Here is a 23,229-nt window from a genome sequence, read left to right on the forward strand (position 1 = left end):
AATCTCACATAATGGACTGGCCAATGAATCAAGGCGATCACCATCTTACAGTATTAATAGGTGGAACGCCTCCAACGGCGGGGTGTCTGTGTAGATAGATGTACATCTGAAATAAGTTGAGTGTACATCAGCACCAGCTAGGCACACCAGGGAAAGACAAGTCGTCAAGTGTGGATAGGGAGTGGGGACCGTGGATAGTGAGCAGGGGTTGCTCCGATGGAGCCCGGGGTTGACTGACATGCGGGGTTCACTAAATATTTATCGATAAGAGCAGCGACAAGATGCCAAAATTTCCAAAGTTGGATAGGCTCAACGACAAGATTAGAAAGGCTATTTGACCTGTTTAGCGACACATCACTCGACCCTCACGGCAATAAAGCACCAGAAATCACCGAATTCCTCGATCGCCCCCTTTCGCCCTCCCCAATCCCACATAGACCTGCGAACCGATGGCGCCGACAAAACCAAAAAAGAAGTCGACCAAAGACAAGGCAAGGGACAGACTCCGAGCCAAAGCCGCCGCCGTGCAATCCTCAAATGTCAACCCCAGAGAGCTTCTTGTGCAAGCCGTCGGCATGCTCGAGGTCGGCGATGCGGAGGGCGCCGCCAAAGTCGCCAGGACAGCGTATGATCACATCGGAGACAACGGACGACAGGCTGGCGCCGCGCTGTCGCTTCTGGGTCAAATACATGTCGAGTTGGGAGAGGTTGACAGTGCTCGCCAGTTCTTCCTGTCTGCCGTCAAGGTGGATGAAGATGGTTCGCTTCCGGAAGATTTGGGTGGCGGTGCCGAAAAGTTTCTTTGGCTTGCACAACTAAGTGAAGAAGGTGGTCAAGACAGCGTTGGCTGGTTCGAGCGTGGTGCGGCCGCACTGCGTGCCCAGATTCAGACACTTACCGACGCACTAGAGTCACGGCCCCTTACCCGCGGCGAACAGGAAGTTGCCATCAATGAGAAACGAAGAAAGCTGGCAGATACTCTCTGCGCCGTTGCCGAGGTCTACATGACAGATCTCAGCTGGGAGGACGATGCTGAGAGTCGGTGCGAGGCGCTGATTACCGAGGCTATTATGCTGGCCCCTGAACAGCCAGATACCTGGCAAACTGTCGCAAACGTACGAATCTCACAGTCACGAACCGAAGAAGCCAAAGAGGCCTTGAAAAGAAGCTTGGGACTGTGGACAGATCTGCCGCCTGAAGACCCTGGGGTTCCTGCGTTTCCATCACGTGTCAGTCTGGTTCGGTTGTTGATAGAGGTTGGGCTGGAGGAGCAAGCGATTGAAGTTGCCGGACGACTTGTTGACGAGGACGATCTCAGTGTGGAAGCCTGGTACCTTGGTGGCTATGGGAAATACATGTTGGGCCAGAAGTTGAAGGAGGTGGGGCAGACTGGCAATGCTGACAAGTGGAAAAGCGTGTGGCGTTCTTCGCGGAAATGGCTTATTCAATCCATGAGGATTTTCGAGGCCGAGGAGTATGAGGACGAAAGGTTAGGGGAACATGCACGGGAATTGATGGGCGTTATTAGAGACGAGCTTGGCGAGGCTTTGGGGGATGATCTGGATGAGGATGTTTGGGAAGACACCGATGATGAGGACGATGTGGACACAGATATGCAATAGCATGTGTCATGGTTTTGGTGGTCAAGAGGGTTCGCTGGAAGGGTGGACTGACGGATGAACCCACGAGCATTGAGGAGGCCACGCTCCATCCGGACTTCAAAATTAATACATGAGATATACCAGGAATGACTCCCCAATGAAAAATACCATACCCTATGCGATCGTGTAGTTGAAAAATGTGGTACAAGCGTGCTCCTTTGATTGAAAACACACCTAGTTAATTTTCACCAACCTCAAGTTTCTGAATTTCCTCAATGACGGTATCATCATCAGCCTCATCTTGCCCGGCCGCTGCGAGGCCACGTTCCCAAAGCTGTTTTCCTGTGAGCTTTATAGGCTCCTTTATCCGGGCTTTCTTCAACTCGGCCAGTCTTTCCTCCTCTTCCCTGATTCTGCCCTCCTCCATCTCTTTCAGGAACGACTCTCTCCACTTCAAGAATGTCTCGCGTGTAACCGGGGTTCCCTGAAACTTCTTATTCTCCTCACGTTCGGCAGCCAGCACGGCTTCTTCGTGTGCCTTCACGATAGCTGCCTTTCGATCCAGCACTAGTTGCTCTGCGGCTTCTTTGAGTGTCGAGACCAAAGTGAACACCATTGCGATCCCAAGATTTTCTTCGATAGTTGCGTCCAACCTCCGTAAAAGCTGCTCCTTATCCTCGGCGATGTTGAGGTGCGGGTGAGGGATTGCGTTCTGTGACGCCGAGAGCTCTAGGAATGGTGCCTTGTCTGGATATTCCTCGGGGTAGCGCACAGTAAGGAGCATAATCGGAGGTTCCTCCTTGTCGTCTGGGATATCGAGGACGATCGATATTCTGTATTCAGTCTCGGATATGTCTGGAAGGTGGTGGACTATCTGTCAGTTCACTGCCTGCCCAGAGCCATGCACGATGAACGGACCTGTAATCTCGTCTGGAAAGATAGAGTCCAGAACCTCTCTTTCCTCAATTTGATCCTCACGCCCCATCTTAAGTATCTGTGCTGTATAGAATAGCGGCTTTGTGTCGTCGTTGATGTCCTGGCCAGGCGGAGGACCAGGTCTTCCTGTGAGCACTTGGAACGAAGTGGGTGGGGTTGGATTTACTCTTTGCTGATGGGAGTGTGGTTCGTCTGGTGGATTTGCTGGTTTGTTGGAGGAGGGGCACAACTTTTGGACATGGGGTCTTGCGTCCACCCCGGCCCGCCAAGCTCACGCTAGTCTGACCGCCTGGCAGAAACAGGGATCCTAGGAATTGGCTTCCAAAAAAAATTTCGGCCAAAGTAGAACTGGTAGCGTAGCATTTCGAGTTTGGCGGGTGAGCTCAACCTTGGATCGATCACCATTCAACACCTCTCGAATTGCTTCACTCTTCAGCGGCGGACATCAAAATGGCGCCAAATTTCTCGGAACCTAGCGTAAAGAGAAAGGTGCATCACAACGATGGCAGCAGAGCGAAGAAGGCGAAGACTACCACCGGGCCGAAGCACAAGAAAGTCGAGCCAAAGACTTCTGAAAGTGATGGCGCCACCTTTTCCGACTCGGACGACGGAGGCGCTGCTTTGAAGCAGGGGAAAACAGCGAACGGCCAGGCCACTGGCAAGGCGTTGGAGAAAGGTTTGTCGTCCTTGCCTGTGAGACTCGAGACTCAATTCTATCGGTGTTAACAAGCCAACAGGACAAACCTCCCGCGAGGCTCATGCGAAGCAGAAACAGTTGGCGCAAGAACGTAAAGCCGGGAAACCATTGGCGGACGAGGTTCAGCGGACGAAAAAGTTGTGGGAGAGATTGCGCCGCAAGTCGCATGTGCCCAAGGAGGAGCGCCAGCAACTGGTCGACGAGCTCTTCTCCATCATTACCGGGCGCATCAAAGACTTCGTATTGAAGCACGACGCCGTGCGCGCTGTCCAGACGGCCATCAAATACTCAACCCCAGTCCAAAGGAAGCAGATCGCGAAGGAGCTTCAGGGTGCCTATGCGCAACTTGCTGAGAGCAGATATGCCAAGTTCCTCATCGGCAAACTCCTTGTCCAGAACGATACTGAGATTCGCGACATCATCATCCCCGAGTTTTATGGGAAAATCCGCAAGCTTATCAACCATTCCGAAGCATCCTGGATTCTGGACGACATCTACCGTGGGGCAGCCACCAAGGAACAGAAGGCCCATATGTTGCGAGAATGGTACGGGCCCGAGTTCGCCTTGTTCAAGTCGGGGAATAAGGGCGAGGTCACGGCCGACCTGTCCAAAATTCTTGCTGAAGAGCCAAGCAAGCGGTCGACAGTCCTCAAATACCTCTGTGATATGTCCAACAACCTGATCCAAAAGAAGATGACTGGGTTCACAATGCTGCACGACGCCATGTTGCAATATTTCCTCAACCTCAAGCCCGACAGTGAAGAGCTCAAAGAGTTTGTTGAGGTCGTCAAGGGTGACGAGAATGGCGATCTGCTCAAGAACATGGCCTTCACCAAATCTGGCGCGCGTTTAGCCTGCTTGCTCTTGGCCCATGGAAGTGCGAAGGACCGGAAGCAAATCCTCAAGACATACAAGGACACATTTCAGCTCATGTCGGGTGACCCTCATGGGCACATGATCCTGTTGGCTGCCTACGATCTCATCGATGACACAGTTTTGACCTCCAAGTCAATCTTTCCAGAAATCTTGGGCAAGATCGAGGACCTAGACCCGGGGAACATTACTTTCATGGCGAACGACCCGAACGCACGCATCGTGTCCTTGTACTTGTTCGAAGGCCAGTCCAAATCATTGTTCCCATCGAGCCATGCCGATGATTTGGAATTGCTCAGCGAGCTCCACGAGATCCGCAAGACTACGAGCAAAAAGGACGCCGAGGTGAGGCGCAAAGAGCTGGTAGCATCCATGTCCCCACAGATGCTGGCCGCCGTAGCGGCCTTTGGGAAGGAACTTGCGGCCACTTCGTTTGGTTGTCAATTCATCGCTGATATTCTCCTGTCGTCCGTTGGGGACAAGACTGCCGCCCTCGAGGCTGTTGCCGCCACAGCGGCTGGTGAGCCTAACCCTGCTCTCCCCGAGGATGCTGATCCTCCCTACCCCCCACCACCACACCTTTCCCTTACACCTCACGGAGGCAAGCTGTATAAGACCCTCATCGCCGGTGGGCGGTTCGATAGGGAGACGGGAACCGTCAAAAGAATCGAGCCGCCCCTTAACTTCGCCGACATTCTCTACCCTGTCATAAAAGACCACATCATGCAGTGGGCAGTTGGGCCAAGCTCGTTTACAGTGTTGGGTTTGCTTGAAGCCCCGGATTTCTCGTCAAAGAAAGAGCTTCTCAAACTCCTCAAGTTGGAGAAGAAGACTCTTGAGCGTGCCGCCACTGCTGCTGAGACCACGGCGGAGGGTGTGAAGCCCAAGTCGAAGAACAAGGACAACGGCTCCAAGTCGAAGTCGGGAGGGAACCAAGGCGCAAGACTGTTGTTGGAAAAGTTGCACGCATAGAATATAGGGCAAAGTGTGCAGCGTGCGTGGATGGGGTGCTATGAACATGATGGATAGGGGCCCATACAGCGCAAAGGCTTCGCTAATAAATAAACCTAGTGTAAACACATGGACACTCTGCCATGATGGCGTTATCTGTAGACTGAAGTGACTGGTCGGTGACGGTTTTTTCCGAGCCAGAGGACCTACCTTCCTCATGCTCCATTCCGTGTAAAGGGACGAGGTGAGTTCTGGCGTTACACCTCCCAGGTGGAAGACGGCGGTGTCACCAGACAAAGCTAGGTCTGGCAATAGGCATTGAGATAAAATGTTCACTTCCAATGCTTCGCCCATACACTCACACATGCAGCCTGGAGGTTCACAGAATAGAAGTTGCACAACTTCTCCTGCCACGTGCTTGAATTCACTCCTGCCAGACCATCCTGGGCACCCAAGCCAGGTTTTGCATGGATCACCAATGAATCCACATCGCAATTCCCGGATTTTCCGATATCCTTGGTGGGGCGCCATCTAGAAACAGGTTGGGTTGAGGCTTGACAGTGTGTCCACGATGATTTCGTTGCCAGAAACAACCAGCTTCGACTCATCATCTCAAGTCTGCGCAAGTGCGAGTGGGTATCTGTGATATATTTGTACCTTCGCACGCCCTGGTATGCGGGTTGCTGCGACATCAACCCTTGTCACCAACAACCCGTTGGCTGTCCGCTCACTGCTCAGGGAGAGCCAGTGATGTCCACGATTATCCACATTCACATCGCCATCCTCGCGTGAAGCTACCGCGACCATAACAACTACCGCCGACATCTCTTCGCAAATAACGCTCCCGGCCTCCATCTTTCCGGCTACCCAAGAGGACAACCAAGCGGACAGCCATGGTATGACGATCTCAATCAACGCTCTCGTCGGGGTCGTGGTGGGCTGTACCATTGCGGTGATATTCGTGGCCCTCGTAACTTGCATGTGGTGGAGTCGGCGACGGCGGGAAAGGGATGAGAAGCGTCAACAAGCACAGAGACTGGCATCGCCACGGCTTGTGGACGAGGAGCTTGTTCCCCCGGGCCTAGAAGGCGTTTTCAACCCCATGGCTTCGGATGGCCCAGGCAGTATTTTCGATCGCGCTGAAGGTAAGCCTAGCTCTCCTTGAAATCTGGGCTGTTGAGATATCCGAGCTGACTGTTGACTGCTCGTCAATCAAGGCCGCATGTCCAAGATATCTCACGAAAGCGGATCGTTCCCCATCCTACCACCACTCCGCGATAGTTACTTGAGCGGCAGTACGCCCAGAAAACTTGCGACGAGCCCACTATCACCAAACACGCCAAACACTTCATCAACTATGCCCAAATCTGCCGAGCTCGACTCAAGTCCAATGTGCGAACTTTACTCTTCTGACCCCCCCAAACACGGAAAGTTGCCATGTCCTCAACAGGAAGACAAACCCCGTGCTGACGGACCAACCGCGGGCGACGCTGAACAGTACTCAGCAAGAACGAGAGTCCAACACATGTGTAAATAGCTGGACAAGGTTCCAAAACGTTCAACTTTGAAAACAAAGCTGAATATGGGCAGGCATTCTTGATCTAATATGTCATTTTCATATCATCCAATGGATCAAGGCATGACCTGGTCAAAACGTCAGAAATATATATATATGCATTTCTTGCAAGGGATTGTGCCCCCGGCGATCTCAATGATTAACTACCAACCCGAGAAGGGGTCGAGGAATCGGTCAGTCAATAGACTTGGACGAAAATCACACCGTCAATTAGAACCTTGGGCCATAAAATGGGATAATACAACCTTCATTTTCGGTACCATTGCCTGCTGTTCTGATGTCCCAGCCGACCTAGTCATCCCCTCTTTGCATAACGCCGAGAAAAACAAAACGCCTAATTAACCTGCCCTCCTGACGCCGTTATGCAATGCATTTTTGTCATACCCCCTTGCAAGACGTTTGTTGATGACCACGCACGCCCATCATGCGACGCTTCCCGACTCGACTTGGTATCGAGGAATTTGACCTGGGGATGTTGATCACAGAAGCTTCTCCAATTCATCCAGCAGCTCTCCCAAGTCCTCGTCGCTGATCTTGTCCGCCAAGGAAGGAATCAAGGTCTTGCACTCATCAGCGGTATCGCAGCAAAGGGATCCTAGAGGGACAAGAGTCATCGTTAGCCAGTTGTAGAGGTCGCAGCGGACAAAACAGTCGTCGTCTGCCAGCCCAAAATGCGGATGCTAAAAATGCGAAACATACCAATCTGGGCCCTTTCGAATTTGCTCAATTCCTTGTGCGTGCTCAGCAGCCGCTCGACAGCCTCCACATTCTCCTTCGCCTTGAACCGAGCAAATGCATCGAGGTAGTCGAGTGTTTGGTTGAGCGCGTCCGTCTCGTTCCGGTCCTTGCGATCCTTTTTTCGTTTGGCCATGAGGGCGTTGATGACGAGTGACGCTTCCGACAGTGTCAGCGTGTCGACGTCCTGGAACTCGCCCAGTTTGAGAACAGCGCCTGCTTCTTCTTCACCGGCTGGTGGGGGTTTTGCCCGCGAGGTAGGAGCGTGTTTCTGATCTGACATTGCTGAGTCTGTTATTCGGCTGCGTTGATTGGCAAAGGTAGATCCAAGTCTGTACCGCCAGCATGGGTGGTAAGTAAAAGGATGGAATTGGTCGATTTGGCCTTGCTTGCGGACGTGGAAACTAGTGGTCGCACGAAGAATAAAGGAACCGATTGTATGCTGCGAACACAAAGGATGGAGGGACCTGGTGGGTTCTCTTGGTTCTTCTTTGATTACTTGTCAAAGTTCCCTCTCAATGGAAGAGGTGCTATACTCTAAATTCGCCATATCGTCACAGTGCGACCTTGGGGCTGCCACTCATTGGTGGATCCTTTAGCTGTGGCTGATGTTGCCAAGTGGGAGACTGGCAAGGCTGGCACTGTGCTGGAAGATTCTGCTGGCTGCACTGTGTACGTCTTTGGTGGGGGCTTGCATCTGGTTCGCCTCAACCTTGCAGCAGCGGGCTTGGGCTGCACTAACAGCTTGAGGAGACACAAAGTGCCAAGATCCGCAGCCTCTCAACATCTGGGCAGCCCAAGTCCAACCTCGCTAACAGACTTAGGAGACTCAGACGCAAGGCTCAGTAGATCAATGCAAGTGGTTCCATCACTCGATACATAATCAACTCGGAAACTACGAGAACTGCCTAGAGTCGCTCGCTAAACTTTTGATTTGGAAATGGCATCATGAGCGACACCAATCTCTTGCATTTGTGGCTCACAGGGCATTTGCCCAGTGAAAAGAGCCCCTGATGGGCCTATCTCTCCCCCTTCCAACCCCCTCTCAACACCCTCAGTCCATCCGTCTCTTGCGCGCACCCAGCAAAAAGTTGCTCTGTAAGTAGCTGCTTTGTACGAGACAGCATCTAAATACCGATATCAACCCCATCAGACATGCCTTACCCCAGTCGCTTCCGAGTTCAAGCAAGCCACATGCCAGCGTATTGGATCGTTCGTGTAATATTTCGCTGGTTTCCATCACTCAATGCAGTTGTAGCTGCACTCCGCTCGAACAACTCCAGTGCAAAATTATGCTTTAGCAATTGCTTCGCAATCCATCAACTTTGCCAAGTCGCCATCATTAGATACCTTGACCCTTCGCACATGAATATCGCACAAAAGACCACAACCTGAAGGCAGTTTGATCTGCGACCCTTTCGCCAGATAGACATCCTACACTGTGTGGCGGTCGATCCGGCAAATCCCCATGGCTCCCCCAGGCATTGTACCCCACCGTCTATCAAAGAGCAGAAAAAACAAATAACTACATATCGAGTCAGCAGAGAAACCAAACATAAACATGTCGTCGGCTGAGAATCTTACGTTGTTGGTAGCCGCAATTGCAATGCTGTCTTCAAAGGGATGCCAGCTCATGTGAAGAATCTTCTTGTTGAAGTCGATCTGGTCAGCATCCGTTTCCTTACGCATGCGTTGACCCTGCCCCGGAGCTGCTGGGCTTCCGGCGCGCGATCCCCCCTTCTTTCCATTAGCTGTCGGGCTTGTTGATGAGTTGATGGGAGTGGGCACGCCAACTTTCTTGGCCTTGAAAGCAGATTTGTCGGCCTGAAGAACCACTTCAACCTCCTTCTCCGGGTCTGAAGGATATATCATGAAGTTGTTGTTGTAGCTTCCTGTCATGACATTCTTTCCATCGCCCGAAAACACCACCTCAAACTTGTCGAAAATGCTATCATTCTCGTACGTGTCACAGAGCCTCGGTCTGAGATGCTCGTGAATCGGAATGGTTTTGATCGGCTGCCTCTCCATAGCGACGTCCCAAATCTTCACAGTCAAATAATCGCGGGAGAGGATGTATTTGCCGTCGTATGAGAAACGAACATCCGAGATGGACGAGATAATCTCAGAGAAGAATGAGCGGGAGGACGGATCTTCCTCCTGCTCAAACACTACATTGGTAAGAGCCAGGTTAGTTCATCATTCCATGACATTCCACGGATGCGAGTCCCGTCAACTACTCACTCTTGGCGTGCTGGTCACATAGAGCCCGCTCACGCATGTCTGCCAGCTTGATGGTGCCCTTGGAACTGGCATACATGAACCAGTTGCAGCTGGTCGGATGAAACTCCGCCGCTGTGATGACTTCGGTCAACTCCTCCATGTTTGCGGGCTTGATGTCAACAATGTTGAAGCTCTGGTCTTGAATATTCAGGTTCCAGAGGTTGATGCGCAGATCGTCGCTGCTAATAAAGGTTTCGCCGTCACTATTGACTGAGATGCTGTTAATATGATACGCATGGGCGTTGGCATATGTCCGCCGAGGCACAGCCGCCACGACAGTATCGTGGTGAGTTAGTCTCGGCAGCTTCAGATCATTCGCGGACCGAAATTGGGCGGTGGGAAGGGCGCGAGGGGCGCCGCCTCCCCCATGAACGTTCGCCGGGGTGGCATCGTGCGAGAGATTGTTTTCGGCCACAACCTTCAGTGACTTTTCAAAAACCTTCCATAGCTTGATGGTCTTGTCGTTGGTCGAGAGTAAATAGTGTGAGGCGTTCTGTCGTCGGCACCACTTGATCTTGTTGATCTTCTCCTCAATCTCCAACGATTTGAGGTAATCGAACTCGGGCTCGTGAGACTGAAACTCTGTATGGAACTTGTATTCGCACGTTTTTTTCTGCCTCGCTGTGTCAGTCTGAATCTCCCGAGACTGAAATGCCAATATCAAGATCCCGGACTGACCGTCTCATTACGCTCGAAGAGCACAACTCTGCCACCCTTGTCGCCAGTTGCAAGATAGTTGCCGGTGTGATCGAATTCGACCGTCGAGATGATGTCGGCTGTTCAAGGTGGGGTCAGCCAATGCTCACAGAAAACAGCGTGAGCTGCAAGAGGAGAGAAGTATGTGTGATAAGAGCACCAAGATACCTCGGGGGGTGTCGTGTGCCGTACCTTCCGTGATATCCTCAACGTCTCCCTTATCACCGAAGCACCTGAAGACAGAAACGGTTAGCATACACGCGGAGAACAGCAGAGCAATGCTCAAGCAGCATGTCAATATGAACAGACGGCAGCAAAGAATTGAAAGGAAAGCGGGGAAGCGGTGGGGGACCAGGGCGGCGATCAAGATACTTACTGGGTGAACTTCCATGTCGGTACGCTCGCTTCTGTGTCTACCATCTTCGCAACCTGATATCGTGGGCCGAGGGAGGTCCCTCTCTGCCACTAAGCGGTATGGAAAAAGAAGAATCGGGCAGCTGGGGCTGATGATGACGGGCAGCCAAGGTCCAGGGGGGATGATGAACCAACGACGTGGATGACACGCGATATCGGGCGGGGTTCAGGTCGAGGAATGTACCGAAGTCCCGGAAGATGGACAGAAGCTAAAACGCACGATGGTGAAGCGATCTGGCGAGCAGGTCGAGTGGTGGTGAGCTGGGATGCTGGCGGGACGGAGGCTCAAACGGCCGGGAGCTTTGCTGTACGAGTCTTGGGAGGACGGGCGCGGGGATGCGTGTGCGAATGCTCTATTGCTGTGCCGCCTAGACGTGGGCAGCGATGAAAGATGAGGGGTGAGAAAAAAGACTGATCTGCGGATCCAGGGCAGGATTCAACTGAAGGTGCAAGGCAAGTGCGGAGGGTGCGCGTCTGAAGCTGGGACACACCAACCGTGGGTAACTGCTTGTCGAAAAAGCTTTGGGAGAGATGGAGATGTTGGAAACAAGTCAAGCTCGAAATGACGGGGAGTCGGTGTTGGCGCAATGACCTTTGGTAGGTGGTGGGTAGGTGCGCCCAGATCGGCCACACTAGGTAAGTGTGAATGGTCCAGAATGGGGCCCCAAAAGCATCAGGCACACAGTGCGAGACCGTGCCACTCAGCTCTTCTATGCACACAATGAACCAAAGCCAGCACCGCTGCTCAGCCTGCGCCTGGCCTGAACAGCGCATACAAACCCGACCGGGCATTCTTTGGGCACGATCTTGCTGATTCCGGGCAGTGGAATTTGGCTCCTTCTCATCCAGCACCGAATTCCTGCTGCTCCACGGAAAGAATCTCCCTCCTCGTTCGCACACACACACACACCGCCGCCCCCGCCCACCCGCAGCTGTACCTAAGCTTTTAAGCACCGACTTAGATATACAGGAGCGACCTCCTTGAGCTGGATAAGCCCAACCAGTTCAGGCTCGGATCTGTCGGTTGTACAAGGGACCGGCGACTCGTGTCAAGCGGTCAAATCACATGCCAACAGTGCCTGTTGTTGTCAGCAACGTGGATGGCGTTTGTTGAATAGGACTTTGCGCTGAGCTATTAGCCTCTTACGGTGTTTATTGGTCCCAGCCATCTACCAGCCGCGCCTACAACAGTCGGCTATTCTGCTTCAGGGGTTACAACATCCAAAATGGGACATCAGTCAACGGGACCTGATGAAGGCGCCGAGAAAGGGAAGGGCAAAGATCGAGAAACTAGACACGACCAGGACAAATCTATTCACAACGGCGACCCTCAGACCCAAGATACCGGGTCGGCCCTCGCGCGGATTGCTCAGTCAGCCGCCTCCTTACCGTCGTATCTCATGTCAGGGGCCCCAGAAATAGGTCCTGGTGGAAGCGAAAAAGGGGAGGGTTCCCGAGTGCGACAGGCATTAGCAAGAGCTGGTGATAGTTCTGTCCGGATACAGACAGACCCTTCAGCTGGTGGGACGTTGAGGCCTGGGCATACCGAGGCGCACATGGTTGAGCAAGATGCGTCGTTTGCGGCGTTTCTGGATAGTGACGATGTTCCCATGCTGTCAGAGCCCGCTGGGTTGGAAGAAGCCTGGCAGTCGACTACCGCAGCAACGCCGGCTTGGGTGCCATCCCAATCTGTACAGGAACAGATTGCAAAAGATGGCGCCGACGTGGTGGCCTTGCTGTCTGGACAAAGCGGTCCAGAGCCCGACCTGCTCCCAGAGGAAGCAGTTTCGCAAGCAGACCTGGCAAGTCTACGAAAGGCTCTCTTTGGCGAGGATGCAGGGCGATCAACAGCTGCTGTTGCGTGGGATAATGTCCTCAACTTCATCCCTGAATACCTTCGAGCGGACCCCGCTGCGGGTGGCAACACTGAGCTTTACTCGCACCTCGGAGCAGAAAACACCGATGAGGCCTGGCAATCATGGCTTGACCAGTGGTCTCGGGTGCTGACGGACTATCAAGACGAGGTTTGGGGTGATCTCAACGCGCTAGTCGATGACGCTCGCGAGGAGATCAAGAGGATGGAGGAAGTCAAACCAGGGGAGAGGCCCCCTGAGCCCAAAGCACTCCTCCGTCTGCGTGCCATTCTTGGGCACTTGCGAGGGACGTAGGCACATACTCGTCTGTCATACTGCCTGCCTGATGCCCCGCAGATGCTCGTCGTGGCAGTAAACCGAACGATTACCCCGCCGAAACCCAACAGACAAGGGTTCCTTATCGGACCCGATATTGTGTTGCTGTGCCAGCAATCAATATGACATCACAAGGTGGATTGCGCACCTTTGGTTGGTCAACACAACTTGCCCTCAAGCTCCTTTGCAGTGCCGCTGAGCTGGGCCTCACTCACCGCCCAGCTATCCAAAAGAGCTCACTGCTTGCACCTATCTAGCAACCTTGTACTTGTATTTGTATGAATGTAGCAAACCATACCAACCACATATGCAGCATTAGTTTATGCCATGCATCTAGTCTGCCTATCGGCTCAGTTTGTCGAGTGAATCCATTGATTTTCATTGTATGTGGAGATACTCAAACTCGGTCATACAGGACCCCCACCCTCACCTCGTACTACATATCCAAGAGGACCGGACCACCACATCTACCACCCTCTCGGCGATCAGCCATCAGCACAAGGGGTGTCCAGCAGATAACCGTCCTCCAACCCAAATATGAGGACCAGACGATCCGCTTGCCTACCAGCGCCCTTGAGCACGCTACTGCTGGCCCTCACTGCAGCATGCTCTGTTTGCGCCAACCTCCAGCCGTTCCAGCCTGCTGAGACAGCTGTCATTGTCGCAAAGCGGCAGCAAGGATGCCTCTCCAACTTTTACAGCTGCGCGAACCAAGGTCCCGCATTCAACGGCGTCTGTTGTCAAAACGGACAGACATGCGGCCTAGACGCTAACAATGAGCCGGCGTGCTGTCCAGCTGGGTGAGATAAACGTTCCCTACACCAAGAAGGCATCTTCCACAGAATGGAAAATTGTGTAGCTAACCATTGACCCTCCTCTCCCGCTTCGTCGCATCAGCGCTATATGTACCGGCACCGCACCCGCAAGCTTCGTCACCCCCGTCCCGGCAGCCACGACCGCCGTGTCCTACGTCGCGAACAACTTCTTCTCGTTCCCCTATGTCGCCACCTACTTTGCCAACAGGGAGCACTGCTCGGCCGCTGCCAGGCAATGCGATGCCAACCACGAGGCATGCCAGTCGCAACTTCAGGGCCTTGCCGGCGGGGCAGGATATGCCGTCACCATCGCCGTTCCGGGCGGGGGAGGCACGACTGTGACGGCCGCGGCTGGGGTCACTTATGAGCCTGCTCGGGCGACAAGCATATGTAAGCATGAGTTACACGTCCCATACACAAACATTTATGCCCCTCCGGGGTAGATTCCCAACGCCCTTGGCTGTTCGGTATGGCTTACTTGTTCATTGCAGGCAGCAGCTTGTCCAGCGTGGCGTGCAACGGGCTTCAGGCTAGCATGTGCACGATGGAGGGGACAACCGCAAACGGCTTCTACTTTGGGTCTGGGAATGCAGCCCCAAGACCCACGGCTGCTGCGGTTGGTGTTGTCGGTGCTGTGGCGGCCGGCGTGGCAGGGCTCAATCTCATGAACGGTTTCTAATCAGGCATAGATTCGGCGGTGGGGTCGGTCTTTTGTGCTGAGTTGCCATGGGATAGCAAGCAAGGGCGTTGATGATATGTATTTGGACAATGTGTCTTGCAACGAAATGAGCAACGACGTGGAATACCCGAGTTAGAAAGCTTGGCTCAAAGTCTCGCTGGAAAGAGAAAGTATCTTGTAACATGCAGGCGGTCCTGAAAGCGCCCAATATCACAAGTGACAAATCACGCATCACCATGTCAAAGGGAAGTGGCAGGCCGCTGAGAAACAGAACGCATGATACCAATTATACCCGTTTTGTGCGCCATCGCTAAAAGAACAAGATACTGAGACCTCTTTCGACCCTTTATATATAACCTTGAAAATCCATGCCACCCAGCCAAACCTGCCCTCTACCCATATTTTACACATCCAGAGAGCAGCGGGCTTCCAGCCCGGATTTGGCAATACATAGTAACCCTTCAAAATAGCCCGAAAAGACTTGTAGAAAATATGAGAGATAGAGCGCTTCACAATAGACAACGACAACAATGACACTTGGTTCTACCGTCGTTCATCGACGACCTCAGCCGAGGTGCCCAAAAGATCAGTCTCACGATCGACCCTGTTTATGCTGCCTTTAGAAACAAACCCGTACCCGGCAGGTCTTTCGTCGTTGCTGCCTGACCGGTCGTTTAGTTCAACTTGACTGAAGTCCTCGGTGACCCCCGCGGAGGACCCAGACAATCTCTTCTGCGAGGGTGTCCGTTCGAAGGGAAGCCGCGAAGAGGTCGCACCGGATGGGGCGAGATTGCTTGACCGACCTGCTTCACTGGGTAAAGATAACTGTGGCACCTGGACCTGGGGGTTTGAATTCCTTTTTGAGCTTCGTCTGGGGACATTTGGGACCTCGATTTGCAATGAACTATTGGGGCCCGGCCTCACGGATGTGGTGGGGGAGCGAGAGGCTATCCCTGCATCCTCATCGGTTAGTGAGGGTGGTGCGTCAACAGCTGGTGCACTTTCCAGGCCGTCAAGTTCGTCATCCTGCTGGCTTCCTCGGCCATTTAAGGGTTCTTGCTCTGGCATGTCTACGTCTGTCGAGCGTAGAGCATCGTTCTTTGACCGTGTCCCATCGTCAGAGTCAGGGTCAATCGGGCCGCTGCGAAGAACGCCCATAGCTACAGGAATTCCTTGGGGCGCTCGGTCGTCTTCAAAGCCGCCATTCAACGCCTGCATCGCAGGTGGCATCCGTGAACTTCTGACCACTTCAAAGCCCTTTCCTTTATCCTTGCCTTTAGGCGCAAACATATTCCTGAACCAACCCGCCGCAGAAGCCATTGGTCTAGTCGGATCAGCGGGCCCAGTCCTCAGCTTGCGACTCGGCGCATCCGAGTTTAACCTCTGGCCTCTAACTCCGTAATAAAAGTCCGCTTCTCGCATGGAATAGTCAGTCCTGGTGGGACCAAAAGGAACCACATACGGCGCGGGTGTGGCATCCCTTGATATCTGAGTGCCAATTTCTAGGGGGTCGTTCAGTTGCACCGTCCCAGGTTCGCTAAGGCGTTTCTGAGCCCAATCACTGCTCGTCCATGACCCCCCCACCTTGGTGGTAGGCGAATAGGTCGTTTCAATAGTAGGGCGCCGTTGCCTCGGTGGTCGATAGTACGGATCTGGAGCCTGCATGGTCATGGAACCCTGGGGCCTACCGGGGTGTCCAGGAGATGGCAGGAAAGAAAAGTTGCTGGCTTCTCCCGGTGTCGTGGGTGTGTAAGAGCCGGCAATGCTCTCCAGTGGACGCGCGGGACCGTCAAAGCTAGGGGTGTTGAACCCGGACGAGCTTCTATGCCGATGATGCATCATGACACCCATGCTCCCGGCCGACTCACTCCTAATGCGTCCACCAGGCATGATGTAGCCTGCTTTCGATATTTCGTCGACATCCAGCATGGCAGAACTTGAGAGCTGGCTTTGGCGAGATGGGCCGGTTTCACGCCGAGACATACGGCGGGAAAGCTGTCTCATGCCAAAGATTTTGGACAATCCACCTCGGGACTGACCCCGAATATCATCACCGCCAGCCCCTAGCATACGGGCAACAACCTCGACAATAGTCTGGACTGCGTTCAAGAGAAATCCAAGCACAAGAACGCCAGCGTGAGTGATGAGAATCGCATAGCCGATCCAGCCCTTTTCACTCTCAGGAACACCGAGTGATGGCACGAACACCACCATCAGGAGCACTGTGACAAGACGCAGCGCAGAGAAAAGCGTGTGGTAAGCATTCATGGATGTCGCTGAGTGAAACGGCCGAAAAGCGTGCAGCGTAAGGACATGTATCACCTCGCAGATAGCAAGAATGACGACCTGAGCGACGCCAGAAGGCTGCACGGCTCCCACTGCTATGCCGCGGACGAAATTCAACAGCACAGGGATCATAGTGAAAGCTGCGGCTTCGTCCGAGTAAGTGTTGTACAGCGGGCCATAAAGGAGAAGCGTCGGGAGGTCGTCAAACAGGAAAGCTCGAGGCTTGGTCTTGGCAACAAGAAAAAGCAGCCAACCTGCAAATCCGATAATCAAAATCAGAGCCAGGACAGCGACCACCACCGTGTAGACCGGTGACTGGCCAGCGATGACGAGCTGAAACGTCGATAGGGCGACAATCGGCATCAGGAAATAGTTCAAGACAATCCTGACAACATTGCCGAGAGTAAATGGTATGTTTTTGGCGCGCAAGTCTTCTTCCGAGACCTTTTGGAAGTAGCGATAGAGCCACTGAACAACAAACCCGGCCTGTACAAGGACAGTTATAGCGGCAATGATGACCAACACCCAGATAATAGTGCCAGTCCATATATCCTCAGGGTTAGCCATGCCGGCCAGTTGGGCGAGGCGTTGCAAGCCATATGCACCGTCTGCAACATAAATACCGTCCCGAAGACTGACCCATCCAGGGTCCTGCGTGACAAAGCTCTGGTTGAACATGAGTGCTGACCACGCTGCCTGACTGACGATAGGCTGGTAGAATCCTGGGTAGTTAAGCGTCAGGCCGCCAGTGAGGACGACGAACTGAATGTACTGAAGGCAATCTCCAAAACCAGGGGTGACAAGTCGAAGGAGATCGGGGTCACGACCGTAGTTGGAGCTCCAGTGGAAGACATCGCTGGTTCCCCAGGGGCTGAAAACTGCTGCAAATACTGTTGCTGCACCCACAAAGACCAGAACAGCCAGGGGTAGGAATTTCAACATCCAAGCCAAACTTCCCAGATCGGGCGTCACGTTGGCTGTCACGCAAGTGATGATTTCAGCCTGATCTCCATAAATAACCTCAAAGGACGTCGAGAACGATCCAAAAGCATACGACGAGTAGAAATCGTTGCTGATTGACACAAACGGCAGTTTGTCTTTGACTAGGCTATAGGACGCTGTCAGCACTACACATTCACGACCGGGCCCTTGAGCTCTGTAGATCAAAAGGCAGGCCTTTCCTTCGCTGAGTGTTCGCTCCAACTTACCCAAAGTCAGATCCATTCCAGTCGCCAAAAACAGGCCCAAGCGGGCATGCTCCGTTCTTCAACTCATCATTGCAAAAGTCGGTAAGATTGGACCAAGGCTCATACGTCAAGACTTTGATCCTGGCTCTCAACGTGGTGAACTTATTTACGTCGGGCACCCCCAGAAGCTTGCCGTCGGTTTTATTCGGGTCAGCCCAGTCCGGACTGGTCGCCGGCGGCAATGACACCGGTGTGTACGAGCCCGTCACATTCCCCCACAGCGTAACCCGAAGAGAGTGCCTATCGGTTGCTTCGAAAGTAGCATCGATGTGTATGGGTTCCCACTGCAGCTTTGGCGGTTGACTGTTTCTGTAGGTGTCTGATAGACAGTTCTCGAACGGCACGGAGGCAGCGGCAGCCGGACGGGTGAGGGGGCTCAACAGCAATATCAACACAGCGGGAAGGCGGAGGAAGGACCGCAGTTCGGATAGCCGGGAACGAGGGCCTGTGTGGCGGACAAAATCGGACGACAAGATGTCAGGCGAAGGGCTCCGACCCGTCATGGCGACGACCGAAGATAGGGACAACCCATCGGCCGCATGCCGGGGCCGATCATGGTAGCCACGGGCTCGGACACCACGGGGCTCAGATGGCGACTCTGAATGGAAAGGGAGCCTGGGTGTAACTGGGATGTCGGGAGCATCGACGTCTCGCATGTTTAGCAGAGCTGCTGTGTTGATGTCGGCAGCGTCAGGGGGAGTGTCGACCGTCTCGATGTCTTGAACACGCCGGTAGAACGAATAGGCTGCCGGCGGTCTTGCACTGTTGAAGAAAGCTGGGCCTGTCGGCAGAATCGGCGATTGTGGTAACGGCGCAACGGCAACGGACTATGTGCTGTGCATTTTGGAGTGTACGTCGTCTTGCAGTCCCAATCTGACGAGTGCCTGTCTTTTTCGAGTTCTGTCGGTTCGATATGTCGTCGGCAGGCCTTTGGGGACTGGAAAGAATAGGAGCGACAGGATAACGAGCGTCAGCCCCGGACAGGAAGGACGCGCACGAGTGTGGAAGGATGCTTTGGGTGGTGTCCCCACACCAGGTAGCGCTTTTGGAACTTGGAGGAGGCAGTGCTGGGTAACATGCACGGCCTCTGTTTGGTTAGCGTGCGCGCCAGGGACCCAGGAGATTGTGACAGCCCGCGGGCGGGTCTTGCCCTGGTCTGTGCACTGACATATGTAGAACCAGGCCTCAAATGACGTGGATTTCCATGACTGCTGGAATAGGCTTGATAAGTCTTCAACTGCTCAACTGGCTTCTTTCTGTTTGTACCTCCCTAATGCACTGATTGATACAGGGAGCAAAGAGTCAATCAAGGTCATGACGTTTTCTACTTCTCCCCAATGTTACAGCGTTTCTTGCCAACTTGCCCAACACGAGGTTAATGGATTATGGATTACTATGGATCAGCGGGAGCGGCCTTGATCGTGACCCTGCTATTAAGGCACTTGTTATACCTCCATCAACCTCTCCGGAACCTTTGTGTTCTGCCGCCCAGCCAAGAGGTGGCCCGCTGTATGACTGCAGCGGCCGGCCAGTCCGTCACACCTTTGGGGTCGGAACCAGGCCTGGAGATAGGGTGAACATTATCAACGGCACGTTTTCTCGAGACAAGTGACACGCCTCGCATGAAAATAAGACACCAAATTACCAATTGATATTTAACACGCTGTTTCTCTATCCTCCCCCTTCAACTCCCCTATTTAACTTTGTCAGAGTATGCCTCCCGGGTATCTCCTATCATCGTCATCCCACTTCGTATTCCCTCTTTTCCATGCCAAAACACAGCAACAGATAGAGCTATACATGACACGAGCAAAGTTTTGCCAAGCATATACATCAAGATTGCAATTCAAGCCCCCTTTCCTTCGCCCACTGCCTGCCAATGCGTTCCATCTCTGTACAGTCTTCAGCAGTGTTCGGATGAAGCGTCCACTCTGTGGCCGGTGCAAGCTTCCTCAACAGTTTCTTCAGTTGTGTCAAGATGGCTCTGTCCCATTCTGAAAATGGCAATCGCAGGCTTTGTGATACCATTCTAGGGTGATTTTCTGCTCCTGATCGAAGCTCGCGTATCGGCCGGAAAACCGTTAATTCGAGAGTGTTGATGATAACCCGGGGCGCATGAGTTTCGTATCTGGGTATTCCTAACGGCAGCCAACTTCTCGTGTTCTGGCCAAGTCCGACCTCTGTAGTGCTGTGTACAGGTCTTTCAGTATCGTGATTGGAAACCCGGAAATGCGGCCTCCTGATTCGAGCGGCGCCCTGTTCCTTCCCACCACGATGGAGGGCATGCCCCACCCTCTGCTCATCCTTCGGTCCAAATAAACTTTGCAGACTGGCCGCCTCACCAGCATCTTCATGATTGGACTGTGCTAGAGGGTTATTGGAATGGCCCGAAGCAGATGTTTCTGTGACTACTGCGCGAGCGTTGTGTTGAGATCGAATCACCGGCCCTGCCGTGGGTCTTACCAAGCCATCACTGTCGCCTTCGACGTTGTTTCTATGCTTCTCAAAAGGGAGCGTGGCTTGTTTCGAGTGACCATCTGCTCTTCTCATATCAAGATACCGCTTTTCGAAATACTTCCTGATATCACCGCCATTTCTATGCTGCCGTGCTCCAGGATTTGTCAGACCGCTGACCGCAGTCTCGTCTTCTGAACCAGTGTTTTCAAAGCTATGGAGTTCCGTTGTCGTATCATCAGAGTCACTAGAGCTATGTTGATTGGGATCTCCAGTTGATGACAGGACATTTTCAGCCGAAACTCCCCGAGTTACTCGGTCAAGCTGCTGATTCTGTTGTCGTTTTGGTATGTGGAGAAGCTGCGACGAGGTTCTTTGGACCGCATTTGATGACATTGGAGTCTCGCCAAGAGGCACTTCCAGTCTTTGGGCTGCGTTGTCTGAACACCCACCGATGAGTAGTCTGGCTGCCCTTGACACGTGAGGGTAGATGTGGCGCGGCAGTAGGCGATTTTTATACGTCGGGTGGCTCGTATTACCATGGCTCGGCCGAAGTGATGGTGGGATCAACTGGTCTGGCTCGGAAGATGGTGACGGGGTCAATGGCGTGACTGGGAGCTTGAAGCTAGGGTTCAGTCTCACAATAGGCAGTCCTCGCTGATGAGATTGGGCTGGGCCCCTAATACCCGTAGCTTCTGCACGTGGAGGCACTCTGGATAATGTCGGCTGTTTCTCGTGAAACTGCTGGTTGTCCGGGCGGCCCGAGGGAAGAGGGCGCCTTTTGAGACTTCCCATAGCTGCAATAGACCACGGGTTGAGCTCTGCCAAAGCGTTATGTCCGTCGGCCACATGAGACTCTGAACGCTGCCGACTTTCCACTTGGCTTTGGGTGTCGGTGTTGCTCTCCTCTTCCAGAGTTGGACACACAGGTTGGCCCAATTCGTTCTGACTCTCCATGTCAAAGTCACCATCCGATCCGTCTACCGGAGCCGACATATCAACCGTCCACGAACTCGCTTGGCCCTTATGAAATGTTGGCGAATGCAGGTAATTTTGTAGAGTTACGTTGGTACTTACGGTGAAAAGATCCCGGTGATTGTCATTATCTTGTGGGCTCATCTCTCCATCACCGTCCCCTCTGATTCGTGACGAGTGCAAAAGGGGTAACGCGGCTGCCGCATGTTTCTTATGTTGGTCGGCAATTGATGTGCTATTGGGTTCATACGGGCGGTGATTCCCCTGCCTACCAATCCCATCTTCCAAGTGTGAACAAGCTTCCAACACCTCCCCCCTATTTTCACGACCCTGTCCCTCATTGACACTACTGGGGTAGACCACCCGCAGGAATGTTTTGAAGTCACTGATCAATTGGTCTTCCTGAAGAAACAAAACATCCTCCTTGGTTGGCTCTATGTTAACATCGTACCATCCTAGAGAACACCAGATGTTCAGACAGATGAAAATATCCTTGGGGACACCTGCCGAAGTTAGTGGACAGACAGACTGTCTCAAACATTCTCTCAACGCCATGGTCAGTTTTCTCCCGGTTCCTCGAGTGGCTGAAATGGGGCGGGAGTCGACAGAGAAGAAAAGGCCCTTCGGAATTTTGCTGTGCTCGACATCTGGTTTCATAAGAATCGCTTCAAACACGTGTCGCCTGCTCCTTTCTTCGCCCGGCAAGCCTGTGTTGGGATCTGGTCTGTCGGGCCACGTTCGGACAAAACACTTAGATGCCTTCTGAACACCGAAGATCTGGATAGCTGTTTCCATAATGTCCTTGCCTGGATGCGGAGATATCCTCAGGGACTGATTGGGGTTTTCTAAGACTGCAAAGTGTATCCTAAGCGGGTGTCTCGCAAACGCACAAGCCTGAACCAAGTGCCTCATCTTCTCGATGTTCTTCGATATCTCCACCGGCTTTCTCGCGATTCGTTCTCGGACGGGATAATTGAAGAAAATGTTGGTGACTATGACTGTAGTGCCCTGCTCAGCAGCGTGTACGCTTTGAGTTTCGACGCCGCCGTTGTCAGCAAGCCGAATCATTTGAGGGGTTTCCAATCCGACTCTCGTGATCACATGAACGGTTGCTACCGTGTTGATACTGGCCAAGGCTGTCCCACGAAATCCAAGGGATTTCCCACCAATTTTGTCGATGTCCTCAAAGGAACTGAGCTTGCTCGTATGCGAAGGACGGCCAAGGGCGTTGAAGTCAAAGGATGATATACCGCTTCCATTATCCCTCACTTCAATCTTGTCTACAGTGTTTGGGGAAACACTGATATGTATGGTCTGTGCCCCCGAGTCCAGAGCGTTGTCCAGCAGTTCCTTCAAGACCATGAAAGTTGAGGTAATGTTCAAAGTCGAGCCGATCCGCCGGCAAGCATCATCCGGAAGTGGTGTGATGGGCATGGTGGCTAGAAAAACAACAGAATATTGATATCAAGGGTAGTACTCACGGTGCTAGCGGGAGTGATGGAATAATAATAAGTAGATGAGGGAATAAGGGGCGGTGCCCACAAGGTAGATTGCTTGGTGCGGGGCAGATATGTTTTTGCGGAAGACGGTTCTTTTTTTTTTTTTTTTTTGTGTGTGTGTGTGTGTGTTACTCGGCTTTCACTCTGTCCACGTGAAGACCAGACACCTGGAACAGAGAGAAGGCACCGATGCGCTGTTAAGCTGAAAGGCGCAACCACCGTGGTTCTTGCCTTGTTGGGAGCTCGCCAGCAGTGGTTGGTACCTGGCACAAAGTAGCTGACGCACTATCGAAGGGGGGAATCCCTGTGCCCTCTCTTAATAGACT

At 53.0% G+C, this 23,229-nt stretch overlaps 10 protein-coding genes across 10 annotated transcripts; 5 read left to right on the forward strand and 5 right to left on the reverse strand.

Moving 5' to 3' along the window:
- Positions 1-412: 412 nt before the first annotated feature.
- Positions 413-3,835, reverse strand: GIR2. Its single transcript, XM_062874693.1, has 3 exons — positions 2,520-3,835; positions 1,675-2,456; positions 413-1,212 (listed from the first exon to the last, which is right to left on the reverse strand). The coding sequence occupies exons 1-2, from the start codon at positions 2,584-2,586 to the stop codon at positions 1,840-1,842; spliced, it is 684 nt and encodes a 227-aa protein (XP_062737723.1). The 5' UTR covers positions 2,587-3,835; the 3' UTR covers positions 413-1,212; positions 1,675-1,839.
- Positions 450-1,622, forward strand: QC761_114170 (uncharacterized protein; the record flags this gene model as incomplete). Its single annotated transcript, XM_062874694.1, has 1 exon — positions 450-1,622. One exon carries the CDS (start codon positions 450-452, stop codon positions 1,620-1,622), a length of 1,173 nt encoding a protein of 390 aa, XP_062737724.1.
- On the forward strand, positions 2,865-5,238 carry puf6 (Pumilio y domain member 6). The gene is made up of 2 exons (XM_062874692.1): positions 2,865-3,213; positions 3,275-5,238. Exons 1-2 carry the CDS (start codon positions 2,988-2,990, stop codon positions 5,077-5,079), a joined length of 2,031 nt encoding a protein of 676 aa, XP_062737725.1. The 5' UTR covers positions 2,865-2,987; the 3' UTR covers positions 5,080-5,238.
- A 391-nt stretch (positions 5,239-5,629) lies between these two features.
- On the forward strand, positions 5,630-6,659 carry QC761_114140 (uncharacterized protein; the record flags this gene model as incomplete). Its single annotated transcript, XM_062874691.1, has 3 exons — positions 5,630-5,690; positions 5,853-6,203; positions 6,276-6,659. The coding sequence occupies 3 exons, from the start codon at positions 5,630-5,632 to the stop codon at positions 6,593-6,595; spliced, it is 732 nt and encodes a 243-aa protein (XP_062737726.1). The 3' UTR covers positions 6,596-6,659.
- A 93-nt stretch (positions 6,660-6,752) lies between these two features.
- QC761_114130 (uncharacterized protein) lies at positions 6,753-7,971 on the reverse strand. The gene is made up of 2 exons (XM_062874690.1): positions 7,334-7,971; positions 6,753-7,229 (listed from the first exon to the last, which is right to left on the reverse strand). The coding sequence occupies exons 1-2, from the start codon at positions 7,650-7,652 to the stop codon at positions 7,114-7,116; spliced, it is 435 nt and encodes a 144-aa protein (XP_062737727.1). The 5' UTR covers positions 7,653-7,971; the 3' UTR covers positions 6,753-7,113.
- A 433-nt stretch (positions 7,972-8,404) lies between these two features.
- On the reverse strand, positions 8,405-12,453 carry CDC55 (protein phosphatase 2A regulatory subunit cdc55). The gene is made up of 6 exons (XM_062874689.1): positions 10,722-12,453; positions 10,538-10,578; positions 10,328-10,425; positions 9,611-10,262; positions 8,954-9,537; positions 8,405-8,894 (listed from the first exon to the last, which is right to left on the reverse strand). Exons 1-6 carry the CDS (start codon positions 10,763-10,765, stop codon positions 8,871-8,873), a joined length of 1,443 nt encoding a protein of 480 aa, XP_062737728.1. The 5' UTR covers positions 10,766-12,453; the 3' UTR covers positions 8,405-8,870.
- On the forward strand, positions 11,986-12,927 carry QC761_114110 (uncharacterized protein; the record flags this gene model as incomplete). Its single annotated transcript, XM_062874688.1, has 1 exon — positions 11,986-12,927. The coding sequence occupies one exon, from the start codon at positions 11,986-11,988 to the stop codon at positions 12,925-12,927; it is 942 nt and encodes a 313-aa protein (XP_062737729.1).
- A 558-nt stretch (positions 12,928-13,485) lies between these two features.
- Positions 13,486-14,652, forward strand: QC761_0014350 (uncharacterized protein; the record flags this gene model as incomplete). The annotated part of the gene is made up of 3 exons (XM_062871969.1): positions 13,486-13,748; positions 13,846-14,153; positions 14,255-14,652. The coding sequence occupies 3 exons, from the start codon at positions 13,486-13,488 to the stop codon at positions 14,440-14,442; spliced, it is 759 nt and encodes a 252-aa protein (XP_062737730.1). The 3' UTR covers positions 14,443-14,652.
- QC761_0014360 (uncharacterized protein) lies at positions 13,808-14,249 on the reverse strand (the record flags this gene model as incomplete). Its single annotated transcript, XM_062871970.1, has 2 exons — positions 13,808-14,114; positions 14,242-14,249. 2 exons carry the CDS (start codon positions 14,247-14,249, stop codon positions 13,808-13,810), a joined length of 315 nt encoding a protein of 104 aa, XP_062737731.1.
- A 333-nt stretch (positions 14,653-14,985) lies between the features above and the next one.
- On the reverse strand, positions 14,986-23,032 carry QC761_0014370 (uncharacterized protein; the record flags this gene model as incomplete). Its single annotated transcript, XM_062871971.1, has 4 exons — positions 21,507-23,032; positions 20,439-21,452; positions 17,937-18,802; positions 14,986-17,836 (listed from the first exon to the last, which is right to left on the reverse strand). Exons 1-4 carry the CDS (start codon positions 22,836-22,838, stop codon positions 14,986-14,988), a joined length of 6,063 nt encoding a protein of 2,020 aa, XP_062737732.1. The 5' UTR covers positions 22,839-23,032.
- Between the last annotated feature and the right edge of the window lie 197 nt (positions 23,033-23,229).

The sequence above is a fragment of the Podospora bellae-mahoneyi genome (assembly GCF_035222275.1).
Source record: "Podospora bellae-mahoneyi strain CBS 112042 chromosome 1 map unlocalized CBS112042p_1, whole genome shotgun sequence".
NCBI lineage: Eukaryota > Fungi > Ascomycota > Sordariomycetes > Sordariales > Podosporaceae > Podospora > Podospora bellae-mahoneyi.

Bases quoted from the DNA above. Each gene is read 5' to 3' on its own strand.
- GIR2 (XM_062874693.1), bottom strand. From the start codon at position 2,586: ATGGGGCGTGAGGATCAAATTGAGGAAAGAGAGGTTCTGGACTCTATC. The intron at 2,457-2,519 runs GTCCGTTCATCG...ACCACCTTCCAG, and splicing joins CTTTCCAGACGAGATTACAG to ACATATCCGAGACTGAATAC.
- puf6 (XM_062874692.1), top strand. From the start codon at position 2,988: ATGGCGCCAAATTTCTCGGAACCTAGCGTAAAGAGAAAGGTGCATCAC. The intron at 3,214-3,274 runs GTTTGTCGTCCT...ACAAGCCAACAG, and splicing joins TGGCAAGGCGTTGGAGAAAG to GACAAACCTCCCGCGAGGCT.
- QC761_114130 (XM_062874690.1), bottom strand. From the start codon at position 7,652: ATGTCAGATCAGAAACACGCTCCTACCTCGCGGGCAAAACCCCCACCA. The intron at 7,230-7,333 runs GTATGTTTCGCA...TTGTCCCTCTAG, and splicing joins ATTCGAAAGGGCCCAGATTG to GATCCCTTTGCTGCGATACC.
- CDC55 (XM_062874689.1), bottom strand. From the start codon at position 10,765: ATGGTAGACACAGAAGCGAGCGTACCGACATGGAAGTTCACCCA. The intron at 10,579-10,721 runs GTAAGTATCTTG...TTCTGTCTTCAG, and splicing joins CCGACATGGAAGTTCACCCA to GTGCTTCGGTGATAAGGGAG. The intron at 10,263-10,327 runs GTCAGTCCGGGA...ACAGCGAGGCAG, and splicing joins TCTTCGAGCGTAATGAGACG to AAAAAAACGTGCGAATACAA.